Raw genomic sequence first — 20,775 nt, 5'->3', positions numbered from 1 at the left:
TGGATAAAGTACTTGTTTCCATGCCACCCATGTGACAGTCTCAGATTGAGTTCTGGGCTCCTGGCTTTGGCCTGCCTCAGGCCAACTTGTTGTGGGTATTTGAGGAATGAACCAGTAGATGGAAGATTTTTCTGATCCTTCTCTGTCTCTGCACCTTTCAAATAAACAAATATATTTTTTAAAAAATAAATGAGTGATATATTTAACTACACTAAGAATTCCTGTGCTCACTTCAGCAGCACATATACTAAAATTGTAATAATACAGGAGACGATTAGCATAGCCCCTGCACAAGGATGACACACAAATTTGTGAAGAGTTGATATTTTTTTTCTTCTTACTACTTTAAAAGAAAGAATTAAGAAGGCGGGAGCATGAGCAGCAGGGAGGGTAGAGTGGAAGTGTCTCTATGCACCTAAATCTGTACATACAAAATACATGAAATTTGTTCACCTTATATAAATAAATTGCCAAAGATGGACATCTTACTATGTAACATGACAGAAAATAATAATTTCTTTAATTAAAAAAAAAACCTCCTGGGGCTGGCACCGTGGCATAGCAGGTAAAGCTGCCACCTACAAGTGCCGGCATCCCATATGGGCGCCAGTTCAAGTCCCAGCTGCTCCACTTCCAATCCAGCTCTCTGCTATGGCCTGGGAAAGTAGCAGAAGATGGCCCAAATCTTTGAGCCCCTGCACCCACGTGGGAGACCCAGAGGAAGCTTCTGGCTTTGGATGGGCACAGCTCCAGCCGTTGCAGCCAGTTGGGGAACCAGCAATACCTTTAAGAGAATAATAAAGTAAAGCAAGGCAGATCACCGAGTAAAAATATCTGCAATACAGATATCGAAATGAGGGGTGGTGTATACACAGTTTGAATATCCCTTAGCTGAAATGTTTGGGACTGGAAGTGTTTCAGAGTTCAATTTTTTTTTCAAATTTTGGAATACTTGCATAGACTTTATCAGTTAAAATAGCATCCCTAAACTGAAAGTCCAAAATAGGAAATGCTCTAAATTCCAAAATCAGGAATAACTTCAGGTCTTCAGACTAGGAATTAGGAATGCTCATCCTGTGTGTGTGTGTGTGTGTGTGTGTGTACGCACACGCATGTGCACGCAACTCACAAACTGTAAGACATCCAATAGAAAAATAGGCAAGACTTTAATGAGTCTTTCAAAGAAAATATATCCAAATGTCCAAGAAACATACAAAAGGCTGTTTAACCTCATCAGTAATCAGAGAAATGAAAAATAAACCAAAGAGGAGTATATACCACTCCCCTTCTCTTCTGCAGATTTTATTAAAATAAACATTAGGCCGGTGCCGCGGCTCACTAGGCTAATCCTCTGCCTGCGGTGCCAGTACCCTGGGTTCTAGTCCCGGTCTCTCTCCCCTTCTCTCTCTATAACTCTGACTTTCAAACAAATAAATAAATCTTTAAAAAAATTGCTTTCAGCCGGATTCTGTCCCAGTTGCTCCTCTTCCAGTCCAGCTCTCTGCTGTGGTCCAGGAAGGCAGTGGAGGATGGCCCAAGTGCTTGGGCCCTGCACCCACATGGGAGACCAAGAGGAAACACCTGGCTCCTGGCTCCGGATCGGCGCAGCGCCGGCCAAGGCGGCCACTTGGGGGATGAACCAACGGAAGGAAGACCTACCTTTCTTTCTTTCTTTTCTTTTTTTTTTTTTTTGTTTTGTTTTTTTGACAGGCAGAGTGGACAGTGAGAGAGAGAGACAGAGAGAAAGGTCTTCCTTTGCCGTTGGTTCACCCTCCAATGGCCGCCGCGGCCGGCACACCGCGCTGATCCGATGGCAGGAGCCAGGAGCCAGGTGCTTTTCCTGGTCTCCCATGGGGTGCAGGGCCCAAGCACTTGGGCCATCCTCCACTGCCTTCCCGGGCCACAGCAGAGAGCTGGCCTGGAAGAGGGGCAACCGGGACAGAATCTGGTGTGCCGGCGCCGCTAGGCGGAGGATTAGCCTAGTGAGCCGCGGCGCCGGCCTTTCTTTCTCTCTGTCTCTCTCTCTCACTGTCCACTCTGCCAGTCAAAAATAAATAAATAAATAAACATTCACCTACTCTAAAACCCAGAAATCCACTCCTAGAATAGTTATATGTACATTCAAAAAGAGAAATGAGTATATATGTAAAAAGATTTGTAAGAGAATGTTCATAGTAGCTTCACAATAGCCAAAACTAGAAACATCAATAAGAATATAATTAAATAAATTATAATCATACAATAGAACTCATCCAAAAAGGAAAAAAAGAACAACTGATAGAACCAACATTTTGGATGAATTGCAAATACATTATCCAAACAGAAAGAAGTCACAGACAAAAAAGTACAAACTACATGAGCCATTTACATGAAATTCAGAAACAGACAAAACAAATTCACAAGTGTAGATGCCAAGACCCTGTGGTTAGAATAGAAGTTTCTGACTGGAAAAGATCATGAGAGAATTTTCTGGGTGATGGAAACATTTTATGTAGTTATCTGAATAGTGGTTACTAACACAGGCATTTTTACACATATTTTTTAAGCTATCCACTTAAGATTTTTTACATTTTATTTCATACAAGCTATACCTCAGTTACACACAAAAAACCATTACATAGGTACCAGTATGATTAATAAAATTCAACAGACTGACAATTCCAAGGTCTGGCAATGGGATGAATAAGGAATGTTCATATATTGTTGGTAAGGAATCTAAACAGCCTGGCATTATCAAATAAAATCAAAGACACACAATGTTAATAATTGCTACAAACTGAGAACTTAAATGTCCATCAAAAAGAATGAGCCTGATACAATAGAAATTATTCAGCAGGAACTAACGAATATACCACAGCTCCATAAAACATGAATAAATCTTACAAAATAATAATACTGAAAGTAGCTAAGTGAAAAAAAAACCAAAGGTTTCTATTTATATAAAGTTGAAACAGGCAAAACTAAACTATCAAGTTTGGGAGCCGGTTTTGTGGTATAACTGGTAAAGCCACTGCCTATGATGCCCCACCATCCAACACAGATGCGGGTTCCTGTGCCGGCTGGTCCACTTTCTATCCAGCTCCCTGCTAAGGGCCTGGGAAAAGCAGCAGAAGATGGTCCAAGTTCTTGAACCCCTGCCACCCACGTGGGAGACCCAGAAGAAGCTCCTGGTTTCAGCCTGGCCCAGAGATGGCCATTGTAGCCATCTGAGGGGTGAACCAACAGATGGAAAATAGACGGATTCTCATTCTCTTTCTCAAATAAATAAATCTATAACAAAATAAACTATCAAGTCTGGATGCAATCTTATCCAGAAAGGAAAGAAAAAGATGATCATGAAAGTCAGGATAGAGGTTAGTTTTTAGGAGGAGGAGAGCATAGTTGGTTGAGAGGGAGTTTAAGGAGGGTTTTCTGGAGTGCCAGCAAAGGCCTATTTAATCACCTGAAGGTCTGCTGTAAGGGTTCCGCTGTTATAATTTTAACAAAAAAGATGCACTGTTTGGTGGTGTTTTTTATGTATGTGTTTTATGGCTCATAGTTTTAAAAAAGTTCAAAACAATTGAACCTGGTGACTGATCAGACTAGGGTGGTGGTGGGGTGTCAAGAACCACAGACAGGGACCGGCACTGTGGCACAGTGGGTTAATCCACCACCTGCAGCGCCAGCATCCCATATGGGCGCTGGCTGCTCCTCTTCCAATCCAGCTCTCTGCTATGGCCTGGGAAAACAGTAGAAGATGGCCCAAGCACCTGGGGCCCTGCACCCATGTGGGAGACATGAAAGAAGTTCCTGGCTCCTGGCTTCAAATCGGCCCAGCCCTGGCCATTGTAGCCATCTTGGGAGTGAACCATCGGAGACCTCTCTGTCTCTCCCTTTCACTATCTGTAACTTTACTTCTCAAATAAACAAAATCTTTAAAAAAAAAAAATCACAAACAAGTCGATGTTTCTGACTTACACAATTGTTTGGGTGGTGGTGCAACAAGCATTTTCAGAGGAAGAATATAAATTAAATGTTGGACATGTTGAATTTAAAGGACTTTGGAGGCACTGCTTTAGAAAGTGCAGTAGGCAATCAGATAAGTACACAGAATGCTCAAAGTAGTAGTCAGGGCCGGCGCCGTGGCTCACTAGGCTAATCCTCCGCCTGCGGCGCCAGCACACCGGGTTCTAGTCCCGGTTGGGGTGCTGGTTCTGTCCTGTTGCTCCTCTTCCAGTCTAGCTCTCTGCTGTGGCCCAGGAGTGAAGTGGGGGATGGCCCAAGTGCCTGGGCCCTGCACCCGCATGGGAGACCAGGAGGAAGCACTTGGCTCCTGGCTTCAGATTGGTGCAGTGCGGCGGGCCACAGCAGCCATTTGGCAGGTGAACCAACGGAGGGAAAACCTTTCTCTGTCTAAATCTGCCTGTGAAAAAAAAAAAAAAAAAAAAAAAAAAAGGCCGGCGCTGCGGCTCACTAGGCTAATCCTCCGCCTAGCGGCGCCGGCACACCGGGTTCTAGTCCCGGTTGGGGCGCCGGATTCTGTCCCGGTTGCCCCTCTTCCAGGCCAGCTCTCTGCTGTGGCCAGGGAGTGCAGTGGAGGATGGCCCAGGTGCTTGGGCCCTGCACCCCATGGGAGACCAGGAAAAGCACCTGGCTCCTGGCTCCTGCCATCGGATCAGCGCGGTGCGCCGGCCGCAGCGCGCCGGCCGCAGCGGCCATTGGAGGGTGAACCAACGGCAAAGGAAGACCTTTCTCTCTGTCTCTCTCACTGTCCACTCTGCCTGTCAAAAAAAAAAAAAAAAAAAAAGTAGTCAGGGCTGGAGATAAAAAATTGTGGATTTATCCCTAAGTGAAGCCCTGGACATCAAAGTGATTAAAGAAGACTGACAGAAGTGCATAGTGCTGATCTATGGATCATCAACATTTAATGTTCAGGTACAGGAAAAAGGAAGGGACCACATTGTAGGAAGAAAATGAAGAATATGTCATGAACCATTAAAGAAGAGAGAATGTTTTATGAGTAGTCAGTCATCCACTGCAGGGATTTAGAAAGATGAGAGAGGATACAGACTGTGTGTATTGCTCAGCAAGCCAGCTGTTACTCCACCTCTTTCTAGCTGCCCTGAGACACGAAACAGCCCAAAGAGTCAACACTTCTGAGATGGGCTATGTGTTGTCTTTTGAGGCAAGGATTTAAGGTCCTTCTTGGCCTTCTGTCTTCTCAACTCTCAGGAAGGAAGGGGGCAGATCTGAGCACACTGATTGGATCTGTGTACAACTTGGTAGAATCATGATTAAAAGGTCAGCACACAGGTGCAGGCTCACTTTTCTGCTTCTTCCATGTGACTGGAGTCGTATGAGATGGTTCAGCCACACCCACCCCCAACCCCCTCTCCTCGCCAGCTTCTCTTCTCCAAGGGACAACCCAGGCCAAAACAACTACTTGGGCAGAAAAGGCCCAGGGCAGGTGGCCAAGGCTAGATCAGCAGTCAGCCAGGGCAAATGGGCTCTCTCTGGTTACATGGCCCCAGGCAACTGATAGGAACTCGTTAAATCAGGCTTTGATAACATCACAGTGGAAGATCTAGTCCTGTTTGAGAACTGGGGTACTAGAGGAGATTCATCTCATAACTTGCTTTAGTTTGAAAACAACTTAAGCTTAACCAGATTCTTAAGAACAGCTTTTCCACATGAACCAGCTGGGCTCATTCCAGTCTTCCATCCTGGAGTTTGGTGCCCAAATTCTAGTTAAGAATAAAATGTAAAATAGTTTTGTTTTCTGTTTGACAGTATAAATACTGAATACAAATCTATCCCTCAAGGACTCTACAGAGTTGAAAACAGGAGTTATGGATTGCAGTGAATTCTGACTGACACTTCTGGAATCCCACACAGAGTATCATAAAATTATCCTAATTCCTTAAATTCTAGCACCACATAAATCACAACCTTAAACATACACATTCTTTCCCTTCCTCCCTTTCTCTCACCTACCTCTCAGAAAGTAGCACAAACTATAAATGGAATCTAATGTGTTCATCATGGATTAGTGAAAATAACAAAATGTGAATTAAAATAAAACAAGCACTGTGGTGCAACAAGTTAAGCCGCCCCCTGCAATGCTGGCATCCCATAAGAACACCAGTTCAAGTACCTGGGAAGGCAGCAAAAGATGGCCCAAGTACTTGCCCTTGTACCCACGTAGGAGACCTAGATGGAGTTCCAGGCTTCTGGCTTTGGCCTGGCCCAGCCCCAGTCATTATGGCCATTTGCAGAGTCTCAGTCTCAATCAATCAATCTCTCTCTCTCTCTCTCTCTCTAGCTCTGCCTTTGAAACAAATAAACAAATCTTAAAGAAAAAAAAAAAAAAACCCACACACTTAGTGATAAACGCTCAACTTGCCAACGTACTGCTGACAGCACAGCCAGTTAGTGCAGTCCTTTGGAAGGAAAATACTATGACACATATTAGGAACCAAACCTGTTATTCACTGCTTTCTCTTTTATGACAGGAGAAAACAGAAAATTGCAAAGGCTTAGTTTCATAAATAATAGTACAACATTATAAAAATGAGACAATTGTGCCGAAGGCATTTGATGAAGCAGTTGAAGCCATTTGGGAGGCCAATGTTGTGGCACAGTGGGTTAAGACGCTGCCTGCAACAACATTTCAAACAGGTGCAGATTCAAGTCCCAGCTGCTCCACTTCAGATTCAACTCCCTGCTAAAGCACCAGAGAAAGCAGTGGAGGATGGACCAAGTGCTTGGGCCCCTGCCACCCATGTGTGAGGCCCAGATGGAGTGCCAGGCTCCTACCTTGGGCCTACTCCAGCCTTAGCCGTAGTAACCATTTGGAGGAGTAAACCAGCCAATGGAAGATGTCTCTCTCTCCTCTCCCTTTCAAATAAATAAATAAAATCTTAAAAAAAAAAAAAAAAAGTAAGAAGGAGGAAGAAACAGCAGCAGCCACTGCCACCATCTGAGATGTCCAAATCCTTATCAGAATGCCTGGGTTCCAAGTCCCAGCTCTGCTTTGGATTCTAGTTTCCTGCTAATGTGTACCCTGAGAGCAAGAGGGTGATGGCGCAAGCACTTGAGTTCCTGCCACCCATATGGGAGACCCGGATTGAGTTCTAGGCTGCCAGCTTCAGCTTGCCCCAGCCCCAACTGTTGTAGTGAACCAACAGATGGAAGAGCTCTTTGTCTCTGTTTTTCATGTAAATAAAAATATAGTTTTAAAAACAAACAAAAAATATAAATACTTGTGTATTTTGAAGGAGAACCAAGGTACTTAACCTATTAGATTTAATAACAGCTAAAATTTGCTCAATACTTATGTGCTAAGGCTGTGCTGTTTGTACACACTATTTAATTTTACAATAATCTTACAAGGGAGGTGGCACACTAACCTCATTTAACAAATGAGAAAACTGAAGCAGATACTTGGGTAATCTGCCCAATGTCAAACAGGGTACAAAAGAACTGGGATTTAAAACCATGAAACCTTGATTTCAGAACCTCATTTCTATTTACTATGCCAGTATTTCATAAAGTACGTGTACTTTGGAAAGAACAGTTATGTATTTATTTAATATGCATTAGAAAAAACAACTGGCACAACAATCAGCTTTCACAGTTCTTACAAAGAAGTGTTTCTGGGTTTTTTATGTAAATTTTAAACTGTTACAAATTAATGGTGCAGATGATACAAATATATGGCAAAGCATGTAGGAGGTACTTGAATGAAAGTTTGTAAAACAATATTCTCACTTTTAGAGGGTCATTTTTTTCTTCATATACTGCAATTCTGTACAAATTTTACACATCAAATAAGTACTAACAAAAGGACATTTTTTTTTTCAAAAGAATAAAACAATTCCTCCTGGAACTTTTTTAAATTAAACAAGAGTAAAAGCATATTAATTTATACTATCCTTCATGTCCTACAATAAGATAAGAATTGTTAAATTGATAATCCCTAATCATTAAATTAATGACAGTAAGAGAGAGAAAGATGATGATACAGTGCCAATTATAAGAGCCTGAGTGTATAGATACACTGTGTACCATGATAAAAATCTCTTTAGGTCCCAAATTAGAAGAGAACAGAGAAATAAAAGTGGGGATAGATTATGAGTCTTTTCAACCAACTAATTTACTCTAATGCTATCTTTTCAAAACATCTGTCTTAACCAAAATCAAACCACAATGGGCATCTCAGTTAAAATGGTATCTGGTAAGCAACTGTAAAATAGAAAGATACAGTATGTTCCTTGATGAGAAGATTTGTAAGTGAAGATTGACTGACTCCTTCCCACATTCCTCTATAAATTCAGTGCAGTTCAAATCGAAATCTCAATAGGATTTTTTTAGAGCTTATCAAAATAGTTAAGAAAATTTTCAAAATAAGCAGATTTGCCCTATCAGATATCAAACTTACTATATAAAGCCAGGGAGGAGTAGGGGACTGCAGGAATGGAATATATACTGACAGACATTATCAGTAGAACAGAACTGAGAATCCAGAAAGCCACCTCAGATACACAGTAAAGTCTTGTGGCATTTCAAGTATGAACAAGTTAATAAATGGAATTACGGAAAAGCCTACTCATTCAGAAAAAGTCAAGTTAGGTCTCTACCTCACACTAGATACAAAGCAAATTCCATGGGGCTGGAATTGTGGCATAGTGGGTAAAGCTGGCACCAGAGATGCCAGCATCCCTTATGGGCGCCAGTTCACGTCCTGGCTGCTTTACTTCCAACCCAACTCCCTGCTAAAGGCCTAGGAAAAGCAGAAGAAGATAGTCCAGGTGTGTGGGGTCCTGGCACCCACGTGGGAAACCCAGATGAAACTCCTAGCTACTGGCTACAGCCTGGCTCAGGCCCAGCTGTTGCATCCACTTGAGGAGTGAACCAGCAAATGGAAAATCTCTCTGTAGTTCAGACTTCCAAATAAAAAAATACATTTTTAAAATTTATATTAAATGCATAAAGAGAGTCGGACCTTCATCCACTGGTTCACTCCCCAGATTGCCCTCATCAGCCAGGGCTGAAGCCAGGAGCCCAGAACTCCATCTAGGTCTCCTTCTAGGAGGCATTGGCAGGAAGCTGGATTGAAAACAGAGCAGCCAAGACTCAAACCATACAATATGTGATGCAGGGGTTGTAACCAGCTTAACCCACCGTGCCAAAATGCCCACCCCCTTTACCCACCTTTTCCTTTCTGGGTATCTGCATTTTGTTCTTACAGGTTAGTAAGACTTTTTAGATATCAAAGTAGTTAATCTCTTTGTGTATGTGTGTGTATAAAATATATATAATATACATATAAAACACCTATTTTCGGCTGGCGCTGTGGCTCACTTGGCTAATCCTCCACCTGCAGCACTGGCTCTCTGGGTTCTAGTCCCGGTGGCTCCTCTTCCAGTCCAGCTCTCTGCTGTGGCCCAGGAGGGCAGCGGAGGATGGCCCAAATGCTTGGGTCCCTGCACCCGCATGGGAGACTGGGAGGAAATACCCGGCTCCTGGCTTTGGATCGGTGCAGCGTCGGCCATAGCGGCCATTAGGAGAGTGAACCAACGGAAGAAACAGAACCTTTCTCTCTGTCTCTCACTGTCTATAACTCTCTGTGTGTCTCTCTCTTACTGTCTAACTCTGCCTGGCAAAAAAAATATATATTTTCTTTTTTTCTTAAGATTTTTTATTTATTTTTTTAGTGAGACAGAGTTACAGAGAGAGGGAGAGACAGAGACATAGGTCTTCCATCCACTGGTTCACTCCCCAGATGGCCCCAATGACCATTTTCTGCTAAGGGCCACTTGGACATTTATAACATCACTCACAGGCCATACAAAATTATCAACTTAAAAACCAGCCTGCTATAGGTTTATCAAATTTCAAGTCCTGCCTGCAGTTGCCCTGGCAGAGTCAGACCAAGCAATTTTGCGGGTTTGTAGAGACTGTGGGGTCCCAGGACAGTCTCCACACCTGCTTCAGAGTCTGCCATCTTCACTACCAGCACAGAGTGCACAAATCAACTCTGCAAACACAGTGCAGTCAAGTGCATCATCCATTCTAATTCCTTATTTTGTCATAGATTTTTCCACTATTTGGTTCTCAAACACAGTGTTTTTAAAAAGATCAATAATCACAAGACAGCAACAAAAGTGTCATTTAACTAGGGGTATCCTAATTAGACATGAAAAAAAAAGTAACTTTAGAAATCATAATTAGGCTGGCGCCTCAGCTCACTACACTAAATCCTCCGCCTTGCGGCGCCGGCACTCCGGTTCTAGTCCCAGTCGGGGCGCCAGATTCTGTCCCGGTTGCTCCTCTTCCAGGCCAGCTCTCTGCTGTGGCCAGGGAGTGCAGTGGAGGATGGCCCAGGTGCTTGGGCCCTGCACCCCATGGGAGACCAGGATAAGTACCTGGCTCCTGCCATCAGATCAGCGTGGTGCGCCGGCCGCAGCGGCTATTGGAGAGTGAACCAACGGCAAAAGGAAGACCTTCCTCTCTGCCTCTCTCTCTCACTGTCCACTCTGCCTATCAAAAAAAAAAAAAAAATCATAATTCTTTCGTAAAATAATTTTTTTCTAAATGAAATCTTAGTAGATTTTTACAATATGAGAAACAGATTAAAGCAGTATTTTATTCCATTAGTATCTCTTTAAAGATTTTCATTTATTTATTTGAGAGGTAGAGTTACAGAGAGAGAAAGATCTTCCATCCGCTGGTTCATTACCCAGATGGCTACAATGGTCAGAGCTGGGCTCATCCGAAGCCAGAAGCCAGGATCTTCTTCTGGGTCTCCCACGTGGGTACAGGGGCCCAAGCACTTGGGCTATCTTCTACTGCTTTCCCAGGCCATAGCAGAGAGCTGAATCAGAAGAGGAACAGCTGGGACTAGAACCAGCGCCTATATAGGATGCCAGCACCACAGGCAGAGACTTAGCCCACTACACCACAGCACCAGCCCCCCATTATTATCTTTTAAGATTTATTTATTTGAAAGTTACACACAGAGAGGAGAGGCAGAGAGAGAGGTCTTCCATCTGCTGGTTCACTCCCCAAGTGGCCGCAACGGCTGGAGCTGTGCTGATCCAAAGCCAGGAGCCAGGAGCTTCCTCGGGGTCTCCCACACGGGTATGGGGGCCCAAGGATTTCAGTCATCTTCCATTGCTTTCCCAGGCCACAGCAGAGAGCTGGATAAGAAGTGGAGCAGTTGAGACTCGAACAGGCACCCATATGGGATGCTGGCAGGTGGCGGCTTTACCCGCTAAGCCACAGTGCCGGCCCCTCATTATTATCTTTTAAAACTCAAATTTATGACATTTATGAGAATAAAGTCCTTCTGGCAAACACAGTTTAAATTAAGGATAACTGCAGCAGTCTTATGTCAAATTTGTTTTGCTTTGATTGCAGTTATCAGGAAAAACCTGATTCACAAAGATGATCAATTAACAATGATAAAGGTGCTTATGTTTTTTTTAAAAAAAAAAACAGTATATTAATGCTATCTAAGTATTTAATTACACATGTCCAGAAGCCTAAAAGTTAGAACATTTCCAAGTTAAATCTATAATAATATTAAGGAATGTGAATAACTGGTAATCACACATTTTTTTTTAAAAAATCTCAAAATATATACTAATCATTACCTCAAGATACATGCATAAGGCAGTCAATAAGTTGTTTCATAATTCAGTGAGAATTCTATACAGTGCTGAATTTTGCTTATATAATTTCATACAAACAAGCACTATCCCAAATTTTAGTGCCAATATAAAGCAAAAGTCTTATAAACTAATAGCATTTTTAACAATTCAAAGTATGGGGCTGGTGTTGTGATGTAGCAGGTAAAGCTGCCACCCATAAGGCCAGCATTCCACACGTGCTGATTTGTGTCCTGGCTGCTCCACTCATCCAGCTACCTGCTAATGGCTGGGAAAGCAGCAGAAGACAGCACAAGGCTATTAGGTCCCTGCTACCTATGTGGGAGACCCGGAAGAGATGGGCCCAGCTCAGGATGTTGCTGCTATTTGGGGCGTGAACCAGCAGATGGAAGACCTCTCTCTCTCTCTCTCTCTCTCTCTCTCTCTGCCTCTCTATAACTCTGCCTTTCAAATAAAATAAATAAATCTTTAAAAAATTAATTAATTAAAAAATGTTTCAAACATATGCACAAAATAAATGAGAAACTATTCAGTGATAGTTATTCTACGAGTTGCCATTACAGATTACCTAAATTTTCTTGCTTTTGCTTATTTTCATCCAAATATTCTAAATACATTGCTTTTTGCTTCTTTTATTGTGATAGATATTTACTTACTTTTTAGATGTTAACATATAAAATTGTACATATTTATGGGATAAGGTTTTGACATACACATATATTGTATAATGTCCAGAGTAAAAACATGTATCTCTTCAAATTCTAAATTTTTATGTTGAAAACACCCCAAATCCTATCTTCTGGTTTGCTTATTTAAATAAATATACAGGGCCGGCGCCATGGCTCACTTGGTTAATCCTCTGCCTGCAGCACCGGCATCCCATATGGGCGCTGGGTTCTAGTCCCGGTTGCCCCTCTTCCAGTCCAGCTCTCTGCTGTGGCCCAGGAGGGCAGTGGAGGATGGCCCAAGTGCTTGGGCCCCTGCACCCGCATGGGAGACCAGGAAGACGCTCCTGGCTCCTAGCTTTGGATCGGCACAGCGCCAGCTGTAGTGGCCATTTGGGGAGTGAACCAACAGAAGGAAGACCTTTCTGTCTCTCTCTCTCTCTCACTGTCTATATCTCTACCTGTCAAATAAAAAAATAAATAAATAAATATACAATGCATGATCTATAGCCACCCTTCTGACTCCCACCCAGTTGATTAACCTGTGTTAATCAACCTTCCCCGTCCTTCCTTTTTCCTTCCCTCCCCAGCTTCTGCTAACCTCCATTGTATTTTCAACTTCTATGAAATCACCTTACTGTTTTTTTTTTTACTTTTCATCTTAAAATTATTATAAGTATCTATAAAACACAAGAATCTGTAAGGAAAAAAAGAGCACCAGGAGGTCCCAAGTGCCCTTCTCCCAACCTCCCCCAGTGATCTGACTTCAGTGACTATTGTCTCCTAAATGCCAGTTTTCTACCTTTTCACGCCTTTACTCATGCTGTTCCCTAGAGTTCTTCCTCATCACTGAAGAAATCATCCCTCCAAATCCTAGTTCTGCCTAGTGATTTAGCCAGCACCACACCCCAGGCCCAATCTCCTGTCTCTCTGTGCAGTAGGTCAACAAGACTCAATAGCTCCCTCCAAAAGAACTACCTCCACCTAGCACAGATCCAAATTAACTTAACCCTCTACTTTATCTTTCCTCCCTAGGCAAACCTAATTAAGTCTTCCTGATAGCTTACCTCACTGCCTATCTGTTATCAAACTGGGTGTGACAAATGCCAGGTCTCCAACAGGTTTTAGGCTTAGAATCCCAACACTCCAGGAACTTATTTCTTGAATATCACGCCTTCCATAGTAATGTCTTGTTTTCCAACAAGACTGCTCTAAATAAGTAAAGTTATAATACTATTCCTGGATATTCCTATCATACATATGTGAAAAATAGCACCAGTTTGCATAACTTTCAAAACTTTTGGCCAATACAGGTATCACTTTATCAACAATAGAACTAAATGTAATTTAAAGTAGTAGTAGGGGCCGGACATTGTGGCGCAGCGGGCAAAGCCACTGCCTGCAGCGCCAGCATCCAATACGGGAGCCGGTTCATGTCCTCACTGCTCCTCTTCCAATCCAGCTCCTTGCTAATGTGCCTGGAAAAGCAGTGGAGGATGGCCTAAGTCTTTGGGCCCCTACACCCATGTGGGAGACCCAGATGAAGCTCCTGGCTCCTGGCTTCAGTCTGGCCGCATCCTGGCAGTTGCTGCCATTTGAGGAGTGAACCAGCAGCTGCAAGTTCTATCTATCTCTACCTCTCCTTCTTTCTTTGTAACTGTCTTTCAAGTAAATAAAATAAATCTTAAAAAAAAATAAAAAAAGACTTTCCCTTACTTTAAAAATAAATAAATAAAGTAGTAGTAAAGAGTTTATATTCTTGAGCCAAATTGCCTGGGTTAAATTCAGAACTCTATTTGGATCAAGTTTCATTTACATTCTGTGTGTGCCTCAATTTTCTCATCTGTAAATGGTGATAATAGTTACCTCCCTTACAGGGCTTCTCTGAAATTAAATAATACATGTACAGCACTTAGAACACTGCTAGCAAGTATTACCTATAAGTATGAACGTCTCTCTCTTTTTTATTTTTATTTTTGACAGGCAGAGTTAGAGAGAGAGAGAGACAGAGAGAAAGGTCTTCCTCCGTTGGTTCACTCCCCCAAATGGCCACTACAGCCAGCGCTGTGCTGATCCGAAGCCAGGAGCCAGGTGCTTCCTCCTGGTGTCCCATGCAGGTGCAGGGACCCAAGGACCTGGGCCATCCTCCACTGCCTTCCTGGGCCACAGCAGAGAGCTGGACTGGAAGAGGAGCAACCGGGACTAGAACCCGGCACCCATATGGGATACCGGCACCGCAGGCGGAGGATTAACCAAGTGAGCCATGGCGCAGGCCAATGAAGTCATCTCTAAAGCATGACTGTTCAGATTCATCTCTTTGTGAGACCTATTCCTCTTACACTCTGAGTTCCTACTGCTTCTGAAATTTCTATGCATGGTAACATTAGAAATCTATACTTTACTCCTAAATTCACCTTACTCAAAACTACTGGGGGCCGGCACCATGGCTCACTTGGTTAATCCTCCGCATGCAGCGCCGGCATCTCATTTGGGTGCCAGGTTCTAGTCCCAGTTGCTCCTCTTCCAGTCCAGCTCTCTGCTGTGGCCCGGGAAGGCAGTGGAGGATGGCCCAAGTGCTTGGGGCCCTGCACCCACATGGGAGACCAGGAGGAAGCGCCTGGCTCCTGGCAGCCATATGAGGGGTAAACCAACGGAAGGAAGACCTTTGTCTCTCTCTCTCACTCTCTCAATGTCTAACTCTGCCTGTCCAAAAAAAAAAAAAAAACAAAACACCTACTGGAACAAACTTTCCTTTGCACACTAGCAGTTACTAACATTTCACTAAATATAAATGAGCACTTAAAAGTTGTGTGGTGATGACAAGAATGCTAAGGAAAAAGCAGGATTCAGATTAGAATGTATAATGTGCCTTCATGTTTAAAAACCAGTCAAGGAAGGGTGGCATTGTGGCTTAGCAGGTAACACAGCCGCTTGTGATGTCAGCATCCCATAAGATAGTGTTATGGCTGCTCGTGGTCATGTTTTGGCTGCTCCACTGCCGATCCAGCTCCCCTTCTAAAGGCCTGAGAAAAAGCAGTGGAAGGTAGGAGACCTAGAAGAAACTCTCCTGGCTTTGGCCTGTCCATTGTGGCCATCTGGGGAGTGAACCAGCAGATGCAAGATCTCTCTCTAACTCTGATTTTCAAATAATAAAATAAAATAAATATTTTTTTAAAAAACGGTGGGGATACTTTGGTCATATTTATACTTGTATATGCACAACAAGGCACTGGAAAGCTTCAAGGCTGCCTATGGAAGGGGAGAAGTGTATGTTTGGAGGAGGGATACGAAAGGAGACTTTTCACTGTAAATGCTGTTATCTTTCAACTCTGAAAAGGAAATGCATGACCTATACAAGAATGTAATTTAACAAGTACTCTGGGAGCCAAGTCTCAATCTGCTACCACCTGTGTTACCCTGGGCAAGTCACTCAGCCCTGGAATCTCAACTGCATAAAGAGAGGGGCAGTAAGCCTTTCTAGGTTCTGTTCTAATTCTAAAACTTTATCTCAGTGGGGAATGGGATGTAAATAGATGATTTAAAAAAAAAGGGATATGAGAGAAGTACTAGTCCAACATTTTGTAAAACAAGGCAACTTTTAGGGACTGATGATTTTCAAACACTGTTTGTACGGTCTTAAGAACTATAGAATTATTAAGCCTATCATTATTTTTTATTATTATTATTTTTTCACAGGCAGAGTGGATAGTGAGAGAGAGAGAGAGAGAGAGAGAGGGAAAAGAAAGGTCTTCCTTTGCCGTTGGTTCACCCTCCAATGGCCGCTGCGGCTGGTGCACCATGCTGATCCGAAGCCAGGAGCCAGGTGCTTCTCCTGGTCTCCCATGCGGGTGCAGGGCCCAAGGACTTGGGCCATCCTCCACTGCACTCCCTGGCCACAGCAGAGAGCTGGCCTGGAAGAGGGACAACCGGGACAGAATCCGGCGCCCTGACAGGGACTAGAACCTGGTGTGCCGGCCCCGCAGGTGGAGGATTAGCCTAGTGAGCCGTGGCACAGGCCAAGCCTATCATTCTTTCAAGAAACCCTTCTCAGAGTCTAATGCAATTTACAGAAAGCACCTATAAAGAATATTCTGCGTGTGATTTTGTTTCTAAAATGATTTTAAATGACTTTAAGCCTTTATATGTCAGTCATAAAGTAATTAACAAAATAAAAACTAAAATAACTTTAAACATATAAACCAAACAGAAGACAAGAAACTTGGTCTATTTAAGGGCATTTATTGTCAGAAACTGCAAATAGAAAAAAAAAATAAAGTAACACCTTCAATCAATCACAGCTATCACTGAATATATACTGTTTTTAGGTATATACATGTATCATATTTGATTCTAACACTCAACTGGCAAAATAGGTCTCGATATCCCTATTTAACAAAAGAAACAGGCTCAAGGAAGATAAGTTCCTAACTTGAGGCCACAAGTGACCGAGCCAGGAGCCCCCCCAGATCCCTTGGTACCAAACCGAAGGAGCAAGGGTGCTTACTGAATGTCAACTGGCAGGCTGGCATAGGTTTGTAGTGGAGCTTTACACCAATTTACATAAAAATGAGGAAACATAGGAACAAGCAAGTAAACTTTTCAAAAAGCTAAATGATTCATTTAAAGGTCTTTTATCCTGAGATTCTGCTGCTCTACCAAATTTTTTACTTAAAATATCTTTTTTCAAAATGAAGTGACCATAGAAGTAGACAGTGATGTGAATTACTGCTCTTATTTTTACTGGCTGTACTTAGTAAAATTTTAAAATGTGCCAATTCTAATGCACTTTCTCAATTTTCTGGGGGAAATACTCACTTCTTTTGAAATCCAAAACTCTAGAACCACTCCCTTACATAATTATGCTCCCAAAATATCAGAGAACTTTACACACAGACACTGGCCCTCCTCAAGATTCTCTCATTAATCCCTACTTTATTTCTATCTGGATTAGGAAATTTAAGGATTGAGAAATGAGAATAAAGTGAGTTTAAGCAATCCAAAAATCCTGTGTGTTAACACTGGATCCTAGAAGAGGACTTTCCCTCAGGGTCTTTTTAGTTTGTTGACTTCTTTAATTCTTTACTTCCAATTCTACTAACTCAAACTTGGGCTCACTTTCTTTTCCCAAAATAATCACATCTCTGAATACTACTGCTACATGGCAATCAAGATTCAAACAAAAGGAACTAACTTGAGGTCTCCAACAACCTGCTCCTACTTGAAGTCTTTTTCACTTTGGCAAAATAAACTTTTTATTTATTCTAGCCACTTCCAAAAGAAAATTAGTCTTAAATCAGACTGACAACACTTTAACTTCCAATTCTCCATTAAAATATGTACTTATACTTGCGGCGCCGGCACACCGGGTTCTAGTCCCGGTCGGGGCGCCGGATTCTGTCCCGGTTGCCCCTCTTCCAGGCCAGCTCTCTGCTATGGCCAGGGAGTGCAGTGGAGGATGGCCCAGGTGCTTGGGCCCTGCACCCCATGGGAGACCAGGAAAAGCACCTGGCTCCTGGCTCCTGCCATCGGATCAGCGCGGTGCGCCGGCTGCAGCGGCGGCCATTGGAGGGTGAACCAACGGCAAAGGAAGACCTTTCTCTCTCTGTCTCTCTCTCTCACTGTCCACTCTGCCTGTCAAAAATTAAAAAAAAAAAAAAAAAAAAAAAAAAAAATGTACTTATACAAATATATTATACATATATATATACTCATATACATATATATGAGTTTACAAGTAGTTTACAAACAGGATGATTAAGCTGGATAAATTTCTTGAAAATAATTTTATATTATAAATGCCAAATATGTTATTTTCTCATCCTATTAGCTTGTCTTATTTCTTACCTATTCTTCAGAAGGCATCAAATTTAAAATATTTTATGTACAAGCTACATAAGTATCAGTTCCAGTCACAACATATTAAAATTTATATTTAAAGGCACTAGCATGGTGGCAGAGCAGGTTAAGCCGTGGCTTGCAATGCCAGCATCCCATTTCCCAAAACTACGCTTCCATCCCATCCTCCTCCTAATGCACCTGGGAGGGTAGCACTGCTTTGCAAAGAAAAGCCAATTTTGAGAACTTGAATAGACTCTTTCCCTGTCCAAATGTCAAAAGGCCCATAAAGCAGAAGATGGCCCAAGCCCTTAGGCCCCTGCATTTGCGTGGGAGACCAGGAAGAAGCTTCTGGCTCCTGGGTCCGGATCGGCGCAGCTCCGGCCGTTGCAGCCAATTGGGGAGTGAACCAGCAGATGGAAGACCTCTCTCTCTCTCTGCCTCTCCTTCTCTCTGTGTAACTCCAACTTTCCAATAAATAAATAAATCTTTTTTTAAAAAAAGGTCCATTAAATTTTCATACACTATGTGCTTCCAGAAAAAAAAAACGGAAACAGTACTAATTCTGCCTAAATTCATTACCAGTATAGCCTCCGAAGGTGTTTTCTTACTTAGATTTTCCACACTGAAATAAATGTGCTGCTGGCGTAGTCCTTTCATGATGCATTTACTCATTCATCTCCTTCTGAGTGCAAGCTACTTTTAAGTAAAAAATCCTTTCCAAAATTAAAATTAACATTAAAATGTTTGCATAAGATACATGCAATGGTTCTCAAAGGTATCTTACTAGAGGGTCTAGTACGTCTTTCTAACTTGGTCCAAAAGAACCAACAACAAATGGGAGCTTTTTGTCACACTGATCTATTTTTCATTATAAACTGATATTACATCTTAAATGCATTTTTAAAAAAAGAATGCTTAATGCATCCACAATGGCAAGTATGTTCTACTCAGAAGTTATAAGAATTTGGTTTAAGGGCAAATGAGATCAAGCACCTGGGCCAGGAAAAGATCAGCAGCCTGAAGTTTGCAAACAGAAACAAGACAGACTCCAATGCTAGCTTGTTCATGTTACCACCAATATGTGGGTCAAAATAAATTAATGACCTATACATGTCTGTCTACCTAGCAATTTACCATCACAGCAAGGGAAGAAACTGCTCAAGTGTGGGTAGTGTTAACAAACATCAAAATATTAGAACAGTCTCCATTAAAATGATAATCCATGAGTTTTGAAATCATTTTTCACTTTTGCTATGTTTTTAATGATCCTCTCTCAAATGAAAAACAATCACTTTTAAAATGTAAACTTCTGTTTTTTCCCCAAAGTAACCTGCCTACGAATATTCAATACATTAAAATAAAATGTAAAAGACAGATCAATTACAACATCGAAAACCCTAAAATTAGCGAAACCAGCTTAGCAAAGTGTGTATTTTTAACCTTTTGTGAGTATCCAATTATGCTAATCAACGACGTTTAAAAGTCACCCTAATTGAGCTTAAAACACTACCACTATGCTTAACACACTCATCTCTTACTCAAATTAAACCGGATTCAAACTCAGATCATTTACCCTTCCTGGACACCCTGAAATACACCAGGGGGAATCCAAGAAATCAGACACGTTAAATGCCGGTATCTTCTTCCAGAGTGGGGTCAAATTCGTGTTTGCCCAAATGTCACCGTCTCAAGAAGTCCTGCAAATTCTCCTTAGCGCGACAGAGTACAAAGAGGCCTGGCTACGGAAACACCTGTCCTCGCACCGGGAAAACAGTGAGCAATGCAACCCCCTGGAGCCCACGCCGGCCACGCAGCCTCGGGCTGCAGAGATCCGGGGGACGAGGGCTGGACACCGGCCCTCACAGCTTCGCCGGGACGGGGGTCCTACACCCCAGATCCGACTCCCAGGGCGAGAACCAGGAAACCTGTCAAGCCTGCTGGGACCCACCCTCGGCACAACCCTCGCGCCCCAGCCTGCCCGACTGCTCCCGGTCCGCTCCGGCCTCCCGCTGCACTCTGCCACCTCATCCCTCCTCGCCGGCCTCGCCGCCCCGCCGCCTCCGCCCCGCAGGCCTGCGCTCCCGCTGCCCCCGGGCCGGACCCCGGGCCGCCGCCCCCCGGGCCCGACTGCGGCCCGGGTCCCAGCGCCGTCGGTCCCTCTGCGGCCCGGTGCCCGCCGCCCCCCAGGCCCGAGCTTCCCGCCGAGCGCTCCCCACCCCCAGCCGCCGCCCGCGCCCCGCTCGGCCGCTCCGGGCCCGCTCCCCTCAGCCGGGATACCTGGAGGTAAGGGCGGCGGAGCACTTCACCCAGGGCCCCAGGTCACAGAGGGCCCGGTGCTCAGGGTCCCGCTCCTTCTCCCGCTCCACGTGGTAGGCGTAGATGGAGAGCAGGATCCCGGCGGCGCACACTGCATACCGGGCCACCCGCTCCCACCGCGGCACCGACACTCTCAGCAGGACGGGCGCCGCCATCTTCCCCCCTCCTCCTCCGCCGCCGCCGCCGCCGCCGCCGCCTCCCTCCGCCTCCACCTCAGCCGCCGCCGCCCGTCGGGGCCCGACCCAGCCGCCGCCGCCGCCGCCACCGCCGCCGCCGCCGCCACCGCCGCCGCCGCCGCCGCCGCG

General features: G+C 43.8%; 1 protein-coding gene and 1 non-coding gene across 2 annotated transcripts in view; one reads left to right on the top strand and one right to left on the bottom strand.

The window, feature by feature from the left end:
• The window catches only part of VKORC1L1 (vitamin K epoxide reductase complex subunit 1 like 1), a 77,235-nt gene extending 56,460 nt beyond the window's left edge, over window positions 1-20,775 (bottom strand). The window contains exon 1 of the mRNA XM_051836347.2: window positions 20,432-20,775. Within this exon, the coding sequence (XP_051692307.1) occupies window positions 20,432-20,625 (194 nt within the window). The 5' untranslated portion in view covers window positions 20,626-20,775. The remainder of the gene's footprint in view (window positions 1-20,431) is intronic.
• LOC127488210 (U6 spliceosomal RNA) lies at window positions 224-331 on the top strand. Its single transcript, XR_007915754.1, has one exon. It is a non-coding gene; the product is annotated as a U6 spliceosomal RNA (small nuclear RNA).

The sequence above is a fragment of the Oryctolagus cuniculus genome, chromosome 19 (assembly GCF_964237555.1).
Source record: "Oryctolagus cuniculus chromosome 19, mOryCun1.1, whole genome shotgun sequence".
NCBI classification, from domain to species: domain Eukaryota; kingdom Metazoa; phylum Chordata; class Mammalia; order Lagomorpha; family Leporidae; genus Oryctolagus; species Oryctolagus cuniculus.
This window is presented reverse-complemented; position numbering and strand designations above follow the sequence as displayed.